This window comes from Gekko japonicus, unplaced genomic scaffold, assembly GCF_001447785.1.
Source record: "Gekko japonicus isolate JY-2015 unplaced genomic scaffold, Gekko_japonicus_V1.1 scaffold4519, whole genome shotgun sequence".
NCBI lineage: Eukaryota > Metazoa > Chordata > Lepidosauria > Squamata > Gekkonidae > Gekko > Gekko japonicus.
Genome location: NW_015174987.1, coordinates 37,962 through 54,152, shown reverse-complemented (window position 1 = coordinate 54,152; position 16,191 = coordinate 37,962). Strand labels below are relative to the sequence as shown.

Genomic DNA, 16,191 nt, shown 5'->3' with positions numbered 1-16,191 from the left:
GACCGGCGAAAGGGGGGGGAGAGACTGCCGAGGCTGCTCGAAGGGGGGGAAGAGAGAGAGAGACTGGTGAGGCCCGGAGCCGGGAGGGAGGGGAGAGAGAGAGACTGGCGAGGCCCGGAGCCGGGGGGGAGAGAGAGAGAGACTGGGGAGCCGGGGGGAGACAGAGCGGGGGGGAAGAGAGAGAGACTGGGGGCGGCGAGCCAGGGGGGGTAGAGGAGGGGGGGTGGAGGAGACGGGGAACCGACAGGATGGGGGGGAAGCTTACCTGCTTCTTCCTCCTCCACCTGCTCTGTGTGGAGCTCCCCCGCTCCTCTCCCCCCACGATTTTCACGGGTCCCCTTTTTTTTGATTTTCTAAATCAATTTTCTCTGTCACGTTTAGACATTCTGCAAATCATGATTTCAGTTATAACTTCACATGAGTTAGTATGTGCTTTTGCAAAATAGTCACGGAATCTTACTTTTTGCTTCTTTCCAGGAGTGACTGGGTAACCTCTTACAAAGTAATGGTGAGCAATGATAGTCACACCTGGATCACTGTCAAAAATGGATCTGGAGACATGGTTAGTATCACAAAACATAATGTTTTCCCAGTCACACCATTTAGCGGTTGCTCCATATTAATAAACTATCCCAAGAGTCTATTACTTCCATAGAGTTACTACTTCAAATTAAACCAAAACGTCTCTCTCAGGCATTCATGATTACCAGATGGTTAAGTGTAATTGTGTCAGGGAGCATGTAATTAACAAAGCCTAAATGAAATTAAGATGTTGTCTGATAGCCCGTTATTGGATCCTGACATTCAGAGTTGCATACATCATGAAGCACTGATCATATGGAGCAGTTAAGCAACCTGTACAGTTATTTAATATTCCCACCCATTAATAACATCCAAGTAGAATGGTTTTAAAAATAATTACAACAGCTTTGTTTACTGGTCCTAAAAATGCATTGAGGACTATAACTTGGTCAATAGACAATAATTTTTCAGTTGATACATTTTTCTGAGGGATTTTCTGAGTCCCCAAAAGCCTATATATGTTACAGTACATGCCTGTTCAGTACAGCATCGGCTTGATGACCAGCAATTGGTGAAAGTGAGAAAACCCTCTGTATTTATTTATTTGTTTATTTATTTATTTATTTCGGTTTATATCCTGCCTAGCCTGGCAGGAGGCTCAAGGCGGCGTACAATGGGTTAAAAACTACAATAAAACACAGATAAAATTCCACAGACAATTCCAAACAATAATATACAAAGTGCAGATTAAGTGCAGTTGGCAATCATTGTGGGATGGTCCAGTATAACTAGACCAGTATCTCCAGTTGTTCGTAATGCTGGTAACATGTGGACCATGATAGATCAATTTTTGTAGCTCGTTCATCAGTGCTGGCTCCTAATCGAAGGCCTGGTGGAAGAGCTCCGTTTTACAGGCCCTGAGAAACTGTAGAAGGTTATGCTGGGCCCTGATGTCCTCTGGGAACTCATTCCACCAATGTGAAGCCACCACTGACAAGGCCCTAGCTCTGGCAATGGCCAATCTGGCATCTTTTGGACCGGGTAGAGTCAGGCAGTTTTGGGTCCATGACCTCAGTGCTCCTTGGGGAACATGTGGGGAAAGGTGGTCCCTCAGGTAGGCAGGCCCCCAGCCATGTAGGACTTTAAAGGTCAAAATCAGCACCTTGAAGCGAATCCGGTATGCTATTGGCAGCCAGTGCAATGCCTTCAACACAGGCCGGATGTACTCTCGAGTGGAGAGGCCCATCAACAGCCTGGCTGCTGCATTTTGTACTAGCTGCAGCTTCCGGATTTGGGACAAGGGCAGCCCCATATAGAGAGCTGTAGTCCAGTCTCGAGGTGGCCATAGCATGGCTCACGGTTGCCAGGTCATTGCATTCAAGGAAGGGAACCAACTGTCTAATCATCCATAGGTGGTAAAAGGCTGCCTTGGCAGTTGCTACTACCTGGGCCTCCATTGTTAAGGCGGCATCCAGGAGCACTCCCAAGCTCCTGACCCTCGGTGCTGGCACCAGTGGTGCCCCTGACCCGCTCCAACTCAGGCACAGGACCTCTGTCTTCATTGGATTCAATTTCAATTGGCTCAGTCTAAGCCAGCCCACCGCATCTTGAAGTACCCAATCTAGGTAATCTGGGGTAGGCCGGACTGACCATCCAACAGCAGATATAGCTGGGTGGTCTGCGTATTGGTGACACCGTAGCCTATGCCTCTGATCAATCTGGGCGAGAGGGCGCATATAGATGTTGAATAACATTGGGGATAGCACCACTCCCTGGGGAACCCAGCAGACCAGCGGGTACTTCTTGGAGTCTGATCCCCTAGCGCCATTGCAAGGCAAACCCCTGAATCCCAGTGTCGGCGAGGCTGTGGACCATTAACTGATGGTCCACTGTGTCGAACGCCACCATTTGTGGCATTGAGATCCTCTAGCTGGGCATTCTGGCACTGATATCATATACACAGAGGCAGAGTGAATAGCTGGTCTTCTCTTGTGCAGATGGGTGCAGAGAGATATTGCAGCGTTCAACCTGGTGAAGTTCAGTATACATGAGTTGCCGATTTGACCCTATCAATCTGGTTTTCATCCTACAAACACTGCCATTCTCCACATGCCTGCCTTATGAGGTAGATGAACACCTGAAAAAAGCTTCCTTAGCTGTGGCCTTATAAGGAATTCATTTCCTCAAAAGGCCCAGTCAGCCTCCTCATTGTTGGCCATCCAGAGGATGGTTAATTCCAGAGAGCCTTTGAGGGTTAATTCACACAAAAGAAATTCCTCATGGTTTTCCCCATGACTTCAGACCACATATGGGCTGGGAGTTCCATGGTTCCCAGGTGTTCAAGAGCCCAGTTCAAATGATGACCACTGTGTGTGGAGATGAGGAATCAGCTTTCTTTTATTTGCTCGGCTGGAAAACTTAGCCATTATTACACATATGTTTCCCAATGGAGCAAATACTGGTTTTACTGAAGTTGATATTTATGATGTTTTAATATTAAATTGTTTTTAAAATCTGTTTCTGTTTTACTGCTGTTATTGTTGATTGCATATTGTTGATTGCATATTGTTGATTGCAATTTAGGCTTTTGTGAAAAGTTATATGATCTTTAAAAATTCTGTATTTTTATCCCCCCCCCTTTTAAAATCTACTCTGATGACCTTTATAAAAGGGCAAGGTATAAATATAGTATGAAAATCGGCACTGTAATCCTATTTATGAATTGGGCCCCAAATTAGCATTCAGCAGTTGTGCTGTTTAATACAGCCTATCTTGGTGCTTAAGAACTGTTATCCTGAACTGTAATGTATTGCTAGTTTCCTTGTCCAAGGTGTTCAGATTGTGAACCAGTCTCAATGGTTGCTGTATGCCAGTTGTCACTAATTATTAACCACTATACTATTGTGTGCATTGAAACAGATTTTTGAAGGCAATGATGAAAAAGAGATCCCAGTCCTCAACGAACTGCCTGTACCTCTTGTTGCACGTTACATTCGGATAAACCCCCGAACATGGTATGAAGAAGGAAGCATATGCATGAGGCTTGAGATCTTAGGTTGTCCTTTGCCAGGTAAAAGACCATCTTCAAGATAAAGTTTGGCATTACACACAGTGTGGTTCCCTCTAGTTGTTCCCGTGGGTGCAGTCACCAAGACAATATTTTGTCTGAATGAGTCTTCCAAACAAAAACCAACAGTTATGATGTCCATGATGTAAGCATTGTGATTTCCCCCCTTGATTCAGGTGACGTGTTGGAGATGTTTTCAGAACCTTTATTGCGCCTTCTGTGTCAAGAGAAAGCTAAGAAAACATCTTTATTAAATAGCCTCCAAATGTCATCTGCACAGTAATATTCCTTTTTATTTCTCAATGAAAGCTTTTGCTAAGCAGTTTACTGTTAAAAGGAGGGCCGTGGTAGCTTAGCGGTTAAGATGGTGAGTTGCATACTGTAGTTCTGTAGTTTGCCAGTTTGAGACCCTAGTGCTGTGTGATGGAGTGAGCTCCCATCTCTGACCCCAGCTCCTGCTAACCTAGCAATTCAAAAGCAAGAAATCGCAAGTAGATAAACAGGTACCGCTTCAGTGGGAAAGTAACAGTGTTCTGTGCACCTCGGTGTTTAGTCATGCTGGCCACAAGACCATGGAAATGTCTTTGGACAGCGCTGGCTCTTCGGCTTGGAAACGAAGGTGAGCACTGCCCCCTAGATTCAGATTCGACTAGCTTTCGAGCAAGGGAAACCTTTACCTTTTACTGTAACCCCCCACACACACAAAAAACCCTTCAGTCCCTCAGTTGGTTGGACTATAAATAAATAAATAAATAAAATAGCGGGACAGCAAAATGGTCTTGATAAAGTACAGTCACAATATGATAAGCACTAGTGCAAGAAGAGGATAGAAAAGGCATATGGGCTCTTCAGTCTTCTTTCTGGTTTTAAGAATAATGCTGTGCAGATGGATGCAGAATGACACATAGGGATTTGCAGTTGCCCGAAAGGGATAGATGTACTTTTCTTTCCAGTTCTTTCACAAATCAAATGTAAAGCAGAAAATACCCCAATTTTTTTTTAAAAAAACAACAACCTGGATACAGACAGGGAAGGAGATGCCTTTGAGCACCCAGTGCATTTATTTATTTATGACTATGTCAGAGTGCTTGCTGCAAGGCAGAATGATATTTTTAACAAAATGATCATCTTCATCTGCATGCAGACACCTGGTGATCCAGTAGATAGCATTTGCCATGAAACATGAATTCAAAATCCAGTTTAGCTGCAGGCTGGCCTATTGGAATGGCAGTGTCTGCCACTGTTCTAAATGGGGAAAAAAGTGGCCAGGCCACTGTTCGCCTATTATGTCTGCTATTTATTCTCAGTCAAAACACATTACATGTGATTGCTATGAGGATTTGCAGTAGGACAGCAGCTGTGAGTTTCCTGTGGGAATTCAATTCAGAGTGCCGCAGGGCCCAATGTGGATTGGGACTGCCATGTGTTGTAGGAGGAGCAACATGAGATGAGATGGCTCTGGGGGAATTATTTGCCCTCTCTGTGGGATGCACATTCATGGGGCAAATAACTGGGGCCTCTCCTCCCCCTGCCCCATGGTCATAACCAGAAATGCAGCATTTCTGAATTGTTCCCAGAGGAAACCCATGGCTGGCCTCCTGCCACAAATCCCCATTGCAATGGCCCTTTTCTGCACTGACAGCTTGCTCTTGAGAATCCAAGGAGTCAAGCCTTAATTTTATTTATTTATTTATTCAAACTTATGCCCCGCCCGCCCACCCAGCCAGGGCCGGCTCAGGGCGGCCTACATAAAATCAGTAGAGAACATTTAAAACAATACAATAAATCAATTAAAACAGTATTAAAACCAGATTACAATTCCATGATACCATATTAAGGGTTGACTTCACATAGGGGTCCGAAGTCTTACCTTGGGAGTCCTGGATGTCACTGGGAGTCTCCCTGCATGCGCGCTTTAAGCGCGTGCTGCGGTGACACCACCCGGAAGTGAAATCATTGTGTCAGGCACATTGGGGGTGGGGTCATGATCATTCAAGGGAAAACTATAGAGTTTTCCCTTGAATGATCATGGCCCCGCCCTCAATGTGCCCGACACAATGATGTCACCTCTGGGTGGCGTCACCGCACCAGGCACATCTGGCACTTCGGGGGCGGGATTCCCCCCGGTTGGCCCAATCCGGGCCAGCAGGAAACAGGCCTCTGGAGCGGGGATTTCAACATCCTCCTGGGGAGACTTAGCAACCCTAACTTCACAGTTTCACGCATTCCCTCTACACTGGTTTTCCCCCCCTCCAGTTTATTTATTTGTGTATTCTGTATGCATTCTGCATCTACAAGCAAAACCCACATTTTTTGAGCTGACTGGCTGTGAACCCCTCCCTCCCTCCGTGATTTTGCAAAAAGAAAGGAAAGGGAGGGGAAAATCCAGACCGACATGTGCAAGACTGACACATTTGGGAGCAGGGAATCTCCTAGTCCTTTATATTTACTGATCCCATCTTATGCTCTCTCTCTGGCTTTTAAAAAATTTGCCTGAGTGGGAGGACACAGCCTTTTTTGTCTTTGGAGAAGGAGGGAAAGAAAACAGAACAGGGAGGGAGCGTCAACCTAAAGAGAGAGAGGCAGAAATGGGGGGGGGGGGGGCAGTGGGCAGTACTTAAATACCCACAGAAACAATTCTACCTTGAAAGGACTAGCGATTTGAAAGCAGATGAGAACAAAAAATCACCGCAAAAGGAATTTTGGTAGCTGTAGGGCAACAGTGTGTTGGAAGCAGTCTGAATGCAGATTCCTGTCAAACAGATGCAGAAACAAGAGAAAGCCCCAAAACATAGTGAAAGTGACAGTGGAAGGGAATGCAGAACAGAATAGGATGCGCTCAGAAACCAAGGCAAAATACAGGTGCAGAAAGGGCCAACAACATAGTAGATGTAATGCATAGTTATTGACTGTTGTACAGCATACGCTTTTGGTGAATCAATCATATTAATTCTGATTATGATTTTCACCTTCTCTTTTTGAGTACTAATTTGTTTGCTGACATACAGATGATTGCATTCTATTGAAAAATGCTCATGCAAGTCCCATTTGGCCACTGGGACTAACTGCAGTGGAGAGCAACATAGCCCCTTGAGGATTATGATTGCTAAACCACTTGTTGTAACATCCCACATATTAAATTATACTCAATAGCAGAAAAGAAGCCCTTTTCAAAGTAAATTGAATACCAAAACCTTTGTAGTGCACTTAGGGTAGCAATGTGATCAACCCTGAGCCACTTTGGGGAGGGTTGAATAAAAATAAATAAATCCGAAAAATAAATAAATAAATAATGCTTTTAAGTTTTTCTACTCTGAAATCCGCTCCAGATCTCTGATTTCCCTTGCAGGGTGGTTGGCAGTGGCTAGTATTTGGATGGATGACCTCCAAGGAATACAAGGGTTGTAATACATAGGCAGGCAATAGCAAACCACTTCTGAATGTCCTTGATTTTAAAAGCCAACAGGGTTGCCATAAGTCAACTATGACTGGATGACAAAAACAAACAAAACAAAATCATTGTAGCATGGATTTACAAAAATTACTGCACAGCACAGATGTACTTTGTTCTTGCCAAAGCTTTCTATTCCTTTGTTGGCATGATTTTATCTCCCATTTTGGGAAATTCGATTCCTGGGCTGCCGGTCCACGGCCGTGCAGCCCAGGGGCCGCCTTTGCCGCCCTGCAGGAGAGAGACAGGGGGCGCGGCAACCGCCGCATCCAGGGCTGAGCAGGGGGCGGGGCCGGAGCTGTGAGGCCGGCCCCTGCTTCCCTCCTTCAGTGCGCGCCCGAACGCTCGACCCACCTGTTGGCAGTATGGGCTTTGGCTGGTCGCTCTTTATGGGGGCCAGGTAGGAATTTTTCGCCGTTTCCCAGATTGGCCAGGGGAGGGGGTGTTTTTGCCTACCTTATACTGCAGCTGAGGTTGGGGAAAAATTGGTTTGGGTGTGGTTGGGTTTAAATAGGTCGGTCGCTTTAGTTGGCAGGATGTTTATCAGATTGTGGCATGGTGACCACCGGCATATAAGCCCGATTGGGGCATAGGGGTCTTGCCAGTACAGTCTTTGGGCCCTGTGGCCCGGGGCGGGGAAAGCAGACTGCTTAGATGATTGCCCGGGATTGTCATCCCTTTGAGCCTTGAGGCTCGGGGGTTTTGGCTTATCCCTGGCCATCATCCACTTGCCGTGCTGACTGGTTGTGAGCCATACCTTTGGCTACCAGCTGGGGCTGGGTGGATCGCCCTAGTACAAATGGCTGGGGAGGGGTCTAGGACCCCTGGCGTGGCCATGCCACAATCTGTATTGCCCTTGCTGTTCATCGTTGTTATTGTTGTTAGTGAAGTTAATAAAGTGGCCCGTTCAGTACCCAAGAAATGTGTCTGTCTTTCTTCCGGATTGGGGGGCAAAAGCTATGCGTATGAACAATGTAAACACAGAAACAGAACACAATTGTTTCACCATACGCTGTGTGCACAATCACATTGACATTACTTTTGGTCTTTGGAAAGAACACATCTAGAATATTATGTCACTGAAAAGATTACAAGAGTACAGTCAAACCCCTTCATCCTTTTTGGGGATATCATACTAGGGTCTAAGATGTTATTTAAATCAGAGGTTATAAGTGAATCACTTTCCTTTTTAATTCATACTCAGTCAACTGTTGACCTTTTTAATGTAATCTTAAATCTCATGTAACCGATGATGCTTTACCCAAATTTGCTGTTTTTTCAAGCTTTATCTTTAATGAAAACCTCTGGAAGAAATGAAAGCAGCAAATAAGCACAAGTCTCAGGAAGGATATATGGAAAGTGTAAAATTGTATTGAGACTGTTTTATGATTGAGAATATTGACAATCGTATTAAGAACTGTGAAGAAAGCAAGACTGAAACACTCTGCTGTATTAGAACTCGCTGGGTTAGATCCAAGCCATCTTTCCACTCGAGGAAAGGCGATTCTGCTCACAATTTCTACTGATTCCACTTTTGCCATTGCAGATCCTCCTGCTGTGTCCCATACCACTGCTGAGGATCCTCCAAACCTCAAAAGACCATTTCAGAGGATCAGGGAGCTGCAGCAAAAAGAGGGAGGTGGGAAAGAAGTGTTGTGTGAGTGGGCCTCCCAAGGAGGCTGGCTAGGGACCAAAGCCTTTCCAAGAGAGAGAGAGGAGACAGCTGTTCCGGTCCTGCTTCTCTGGAATCGAAACATGATATCAATAAAATAGTAGGCTTTTCCCCAAAGAAAACAAAAGGAAGGACCAACTATCCTAGCTTCCTTAAATGATTGCTAGCAAGCGGCATCTTTGTGGAGCAGGTGAAATCTTTTATCTGTATGAGACCATATTTTAGACTGAACAGTTTTTTCCTGTTCTGTTACATTATATTATGGTTCCTTTATGTTCCTCTGCAAGTGTAACCATATTAACATTTGTATCACAGATCCAAATAACTATTATCACAGAAGAAATGAAATGATGACAACAGACAACCTTGATTTTAAGCACCACAACTATAAAGAAATGAGGCAGGTAGGGCATAAGGCATGGAATCCTGGTGTGTGGGGAGTGTGTGTGTTTGTGTGCATATGTTTTGATCATGAGTAACAGTGGATCAATAGGGCTGCAGTCACATTCCAACACCAGCCAAATGACTTTGTAATTGCAGCATGCTCAGAAAAGATTGTTGCATTCCCAATGTGACATCATAATCCTTTTTCAAAAGTCACCTGCACTGTGTCTTATGGATCTTATACAAATGAAAACAAGGAAACATTAACTTCAGTGAGGCTGTGTAAAAATGTACATAAAGATTGGCATTCTGTATTCGTCAATAATTGGTCATGGGGTAATTTCATTATTTAAGAAGGAAAATGTGAGACTTCTTGTAAAGTTCCCAAAAGCTGAATTTGGACAGATTGGCTGACTTCTGTGATTGTTGAAGTACCCCACACTGTGAAGTATTGAAAGAGCTGTCAAATTGTTTCCATACAAGTAAGTGGAGCACTTTGGGTCCCGTGATCTGCATGGAACAAAAGGAAGGGCTGTAATCACAAGTACCATTAAGAGAAGCTCAGTGGTTTTTGTGACTTCAGATTTGTGTCTTTGTTCCATGTAGTCAATAGAGAGCATTTGCTTCATTGATTTGTATTAAAAAAGAAAAGGGACTGCATCCCCTTTAGGCAGAAGGCATCTGTGTTTGCTCTTTCTCTCACACTGTAAGGATAAGAGTTCCATGACCCATTTTTAAATGAAATTTAGCATTGGTTTGAATTACATGGGGGAATGTAATCTTTTTTTCTGCAGGGGCAAAACCAAAAGTTCTTAAAGAATCGAAGAAGGGGGATTTGCAGCATCAGTAGAAAGAAATTAGGTGTCTTAAGGAAATACAAACTAGGCCAATATGAATACGAAATACAAAATATGAACCAATGGAATATTCTTAGTTTAGAATCAGACACATTGTGTGCATACAAGGAATGGTAAACTTTTCAACATCATGTACCTTTAAGATCCACCTTGTCTGGTAAAGATTGGTAATGCAAAGTTTTGAAAATCTGACTTTGTCCAGAATTTCCCATCTCTGCACAAATGTTGAAGGTACATGAATACTTATATTGGGAGTTTAGCCAAACCTAGTACTTTGGGCTCATCATGAAATGTTAATTCTGTGAGCAAGATTATGACAAAAAGATGATGGGTCTATCATTTGATTCAGAAAAATCAAGCCAGTCAAATAATTTAAGGGTTGGAGGTGTCTTACTAAATCTACTCTGATACCCCTTATACTGCAATCACCATCCTTCTCAGTTGTTACATTCCTTGCACTGTGGCTGTGCATACAGAACAAACTCACTACACCTGATCCTACTTTTATTTTTGATCACAATTTCTTCTGAATTTTCTACCTCAGTACACATGTACTAGACCCCAGATTAATCTGGGCATGTCCCCAAAGTGGAATATATGTATGTTGACCCTTTCAGAAGAAATGGCAATTGTGCATATCGTGAGGATTTTGTGTAGCAGGTTTGTTCCATACATGTGGTCAAACATAATGACGGAACAGGAGTCACATACTTCAGTACAGTTTGGATGGTGTTGTGCTATTAATCTCCGGGGCACGGAGGGGACGGTAGACAGTCAGCCACTCTTATTCACCTTCCAAAAATACTTGCCCAAGTTTTTTTTTTTTTTGACTGGCATCCATTTTGTGTCATTTTGGGCCAGGCGGTGTCTTGTACTTATGATTCTTTGAGGTGATATTTTAAGTAGGGTGTTTCTGCCTCTCTGCAAGAGGAGGGGTCTGACTGCTAACAACTTGCACATGCATCTTAAAACAGGCAGGCGTGCTGCTTTATGAAGGAAAAGGAAAATAAAGTGGAGTCAAATGAACTGGAAGTATTAAGCTCTCCTCTGAAATAATATTTGACAAATACCTCTAAAGAGATTTACGGTCTCTCAGCAAAACTTAAAAAAAACTTTTCAAAAACTGGAAGAGAAGAAGACATTTGTTTTAGGAGGCATTTCTTTTTGGAGTGAAGAAATCTGAACTATATGCAGGGGTCGTTTCGTAGAAAAAGAGCTAGGGGAACTCATTAGCATAACTCATTAGCATATGCCACACCCCCTGACATCACCGGAAGTGTGTCATCAGGCCACACACCCTGACATCACCGGAGGTGTGTCATAAGGCCACACACCCCGCCCCCAATGGTCCCGGCTGCCGCCGCCGGCCTTGCAGCTTCATTGCCGAGCCCCATGAGGGGCCGGGCGGTAGACCTGAAAGGCCGGCGGGAGTGCAAGGAAGCCCCGCGAAGGCCCTCCCTGGCCCCAGGCAGGCAGGGGTGGGGAGAGGCAGGGAGGAAGCAACTTACTCTCCCTCTTCTCCTGCCTCCTCCTGGCTGAATGCGGGCTGGAAGCAGGGTGGCCGGAAGCAGGGGGCGGGGTTTCGTCATGTGCCCTGCCCCCGTACCTTACCCGGGGGAACTGTGATCCCCCACGTTCCCCCCCGAATCTACCTCTGACTATATGTGACTCTTATTTTGGACCTGTGAATTTAGATTTTTTTAAAAGTAATTCAGCTGGCAGGCTACTCATCTTCCACCGAGTCACAAGGAATCTCTGGCTAACCATATAAAGGAACTGGAAAGGAACTGCCACCTGGAAAGAAGGGGTCACTTCCTGGACAGTTCCATTTTAAACTGCAGAAGGAGGAGAAGTCACATATTTATGCTTTGGTCATGAGGAAGTGATCGAACAAAGCCTGCAGTCTAAAATAATGCATTTTATGATGTGTGTTATTTCTCCATATTTCAATTAGCTTGAAATGAACAGTAATTCTAAAGTAAGTCCCTGTAGAACTGATTCAGAATGAGAACTTCCTAGTGGTTCCTGGCCCGAGAAAAATCTGGCTGTCCTTGACTGGGGCTTTCTTGGCCCTGGCCCCCACCTGGTGGAATGCTCTGTTGGAAGACATCCATGCCCTACGGGAGTTGTTACCTTTCTGCAGGGCAGGTAAGGCATAGATGTTCTGCTGGGTCTTCAGTTGAGGACAGCGTTGGGGCACCCTTTGGCATTCTCATACATTTCCCCATCCCTTGTAACCCCTCCCCCCAGGGAGGATGGGGAGCTGGAATTTTTTCTGTCATCCTGTATATTGTATATATACTGTTTTATCTAATGATATTTATTGGTTTGTTTTAGCTTAGTTTTAAATTATGATTTTGTATACTATTTCGTTATAAGCCTCCCTGAGCCCTTCTTGTAGGGAGGGTGTCCCACCTTGATGTCCCTCCAACAGCAGCCTGAGTGTGGGGTCGATTCTTGGAGGGGCCTCCTGCTCCCCCTTTGCTTCTCCCTGCTGAGAGGGAGTGGGCCTCTTCTTCTTCCCACTGGCTGCCACTCTTTTCTCCAGCAGCAACATAGTTGATTTTCATAGTAGGGGGACACCCTTTGCAGATGCCTGTGAAGGAGAAATGTTGGAGGTTTTGCCCCTCCAAACATGAGTGTAGCACACCTGACACTCTGCCACACAAGGGTCACTGGGGGATGCAGAAATGCTTCCAAACTGTGGGCTTCCCCCCACCCTTTGAATTATTGTTGTCAGAGTCCTCCTCTCTAAAGAGTGTTAGCAACGGCTGGTGTCTCTGGGCAGTGCCAACAAGAGCCCCAGGAACAGATCAGAGAAAGGAAGCTCTGGGACCCCTTGGTGATGCCCTCCTAGGGCCAGGCTCCAGTGGTCTGTTGGGATGGGTTTGGTGACTTGGGACAGGGTCCTGTGGTACACAGTGGGTGGAGGACTTCTCCCCCCCCCAATGGGCACCCTTTGCACTCACTTTCACCCTCATGGTACACAGAGGTGTTCAGGAATTTGAAATAAGAAGAGGATTGGATTTTAACAATTTAACTGCATAAACCATATTTTATACTACTGGGAGCAATCCTGAGAGCTTTCCTCAAAAGCCAACCCTCAGCTTCCCTTAGTCATGTGGTGTCATGTGGTGTGGCTAGGGTGCCTGCCAAGCTGTTGTGGGGTTAATTTAGGGAACTCCTGTCAGAACTCTGGGGATGTCTGCTTTTCTGTCATTCAGAACCTGCCTTTGGAGACTTGGGGAGTTACAAGCAGAGGGGATTCTTGTCTTGGTTCCAGTGTCTGGCTGGGGGGATGGGCTGCCCAGGTGAAGTTTCCCTGTGAGTTTGGTGTCACTGGCTTATTCCTGAGCCATTCCATAGCTGTGGGTAACTGCAGCTGTCTTTTCCAGAGAGAGCAATGAGAGACCTTTTCTGGAAGTCTGTTACTGCAACCCCAGAAATGTAATCCGCCCCCAATTTGGAGACCTTGTAGAAGAGCAGATTGCAGGGTGAGGTTCCCTGTGCATTTGGTGTTTGTAGCTTGCAGGGGGTCCATTCTATACACTTTTGAACCTGCACCTGACATTTTCCCCCAAAGCTCTTTCCTAGGGGCACCTACTTTGGGGGGTTATAACTCAGACCCCTTAAGTGCAATATGCACATAACTTGGTAGGCTTGTAGAGGAGGTCCCCTGTGAGTTTGACCCCTCTAGCTTGCACAAAGTCTGTTCTATATACTCCTGAACCTTTTGAACCCGCTCCTGTCATTTCCCCAGAAAGCACTTTCCTGGGGGCACTTTCTTTAGCAGGACCATAACTTGGACCCCCTAAGTCCAATCCTCACCAAACATGGAGGGCAGGTAGAGGAGAGTCAGCCAGAGATCCTCTGTGAGTTTAGTGTCTCTAGCACACTGGTGGGCGTGATGGTGTTCTACTGTGTCATGAATCTCATGAAGCATACCTGTTCGTTTATCCCCCAAAAGTTTGTGACAGTTTATGGTTCATGAACTGGAGAAGCCACGAACCACAAACCAAACCACATTTTCCTGGTTCATGCCTATATCTAATGTTGATCATGCTAGATGACCTTCAGGATGTTCCAGCCTTTCATTTCTAGAGCTATAATTTTATATTAATATAGACTTGAACAATATTTCATCCAGAATTGACAGGTAGTGTGACTGGCCGCAGAAAGATAGTGCATATAAATAACCAAGATTCACGTGAACATTTAATGCAAGCCAGTCCATTAACCTTTCCTTAATGAGGTACAAAGTTTCTGCTCTAATACTTGCTGGCAAAATGTTCTCTAAACAAAACAGAAGGCTTTGTACCTAGGGTTGCCAGGTCCTTACCAGGGGGTGGGAGGGAGCTCTCCGGAAGTGGGGGGTGGGTCAACTTTGCCACGTGCAACATCCCTGACATGATGATGTCATGCAGAAGTGATGCCATCATGCCAGGGATGTCATGTGGCAAGGCTCTGGTATTTTGGGCAAAACTCTATGGTTACCATAGAATTTTGCTCAAAATACCAGAGCATCACTGTGTGATGTTCCTGGCGTGGTAACATCACTTCTGTGTGACATCGTGCTGGGGACGTCTGGCAGGCTCATGGCTGTTGGGGGTGGGTCTTTTTCCCTCCAGCCAGCTGGCCAGCAGTGGGCAGGAGCCCGTGAAATTGGGAGATTCCCCGCTCCCACCTGGGGGCTGGCAACCCTATTGGTACCTGATTAAGGAAATGTTAATAGACTGGCTTGCTTCCTATGTAAATATTGAGTTGTAAATAAGAGGGAGATAACTGCCGAGGAAGATCTACTAAGAACAGCTTCTGAGGACGATCAGCTACAAAACAGGCTTACATCTAGATGCTCATTATTTACTAATTACAGAAGCTGTTCTATAATATCACAAGGAAGGGACTTTTCTAAATTTGTGATACAAGATCACATTACTAGTTGTGATTTTTTTCTGTCCTCTTAACTTCAAGCATACAACAAAAATATCTAGATTTATATTGTCATGGATATAGGTGTAAAATGTACTAAAGATTTCTTTCTGACTTTGTTTTCAACTATCTAAAGATAATATATTTGGACTTGAAGTATGTGAATCATGTTCGGTGTGCTGAATCTTCAGCATATTTATACTGAATGACTCATCCATTTTTTATTGAGCATTTGTGTACTGAGTCACACTCTGAGCTCACAAGAGATTTCATGGCCTATATTTCCAGCAGACAGATTAGATGAGTAGAAACTCAATTGGCATAATTAGTGTCAAGAACAATAATGTTAAATGTGGTCTTAGATCCTAATTGTCCAAAGACAGGTTGGTCAGATTTGAAATATATTTCCGTGAAAGTAATAGCTCAAAGCAGGAGAAAATTATTTCCTCTGGTCTTACATAAGGAGTGAAGAGAAATGGGATTAAACGGTGGTACAAGCTGTAATTGGTCAATAGAGAATTATGTCCTTCATTGTAGCCTCTTATGCTGACTACTTGTTGACTGACTTTGTAACTGGGTAATTAAGCAGTACTTCATTGTTCTTTTCCACTAATAGTGATTCTGAATAGGCACATTTAATTTTTTGAACAATTCTCTGTGTATTGTGCTAGGCTGAACCAAATGTCAGCCTGTTTTGATCTTCGGGCAAAATTAGAACTTTCAGGGAGGCCCAAATATTTCCTGAAAAATCCTTAACAATCACTTCTTTTGAGCATGTATACTACCATTCACAGCCATTGCATCTTTTCCCTGCAGATACTTCGGCACCATTTCTTCATCAGACCAGGTGTCCTCTCATCCCTATCTGATAGGCCTGGCCTGGAGCAATACAAAATTAAATTATTTTTTTCACTTTTATACCTGTTCAATCCAAGTAAATTCTCAAAACCGTGATTTTAGGAGGGATTAGAAAGGAATGTTCAGACAAGAGAAGCAGTGTTGCATTTGGCCTTCTGAGGTGTGTTTTTTTAAAAAAATTTCAGCTACATGATGGAAAAAATCTTTCAAACTGTTCAGAATACAAAATTGGCATTGTTAGGGAATTTATGCAGTATTTTTTACAGATTATTAATAGAATAAATAATTGTTGCATGCAACTCATAATAATTGTCTATTAGTTAATGTACTCTGGGGATGATTTATAATCCTTTGGGTTGTTTAGAGCTGTGTCTGCATATTATCAGAAGCTACTCTGTTTCTGCAAACACGAGCAAAATATTTTTAAAATCACCCATTTCACATTGCCAAA

At 44.3% G+C, this 16,191-nt stretch overlaps 1 protein-coding gene across 1 annotated transcript in view; it reads left to right on the top strand.

Annotated features, from left to right (window-relative positions):
- The window catches only part of LOC107122141 (inactive carboxypeptidase-like protein X2), a gene marked incomplete at its 3' end in the record, with an annotated part of 80,668 nt that overhangs the window by 27,439 nt on the left and 37,038 nt on the right, over positions 1-16,191 (top strand). The window contains exons 5-7 of the mRNA XM_015425172.1: positions 478-562; positions 3,442-3,592; positions 9,028-9,116. Coding sequence (XP_015280658.1) covers positions 478-562; positions 3,442-3,592; positions 9,028-9,116 — 325 coding nt within the window. The remainder of the gene's footprint in view (positions 1-477; positions 563-3,441; positions 3,593-9,027; positions 9,117-16,191) is intronic.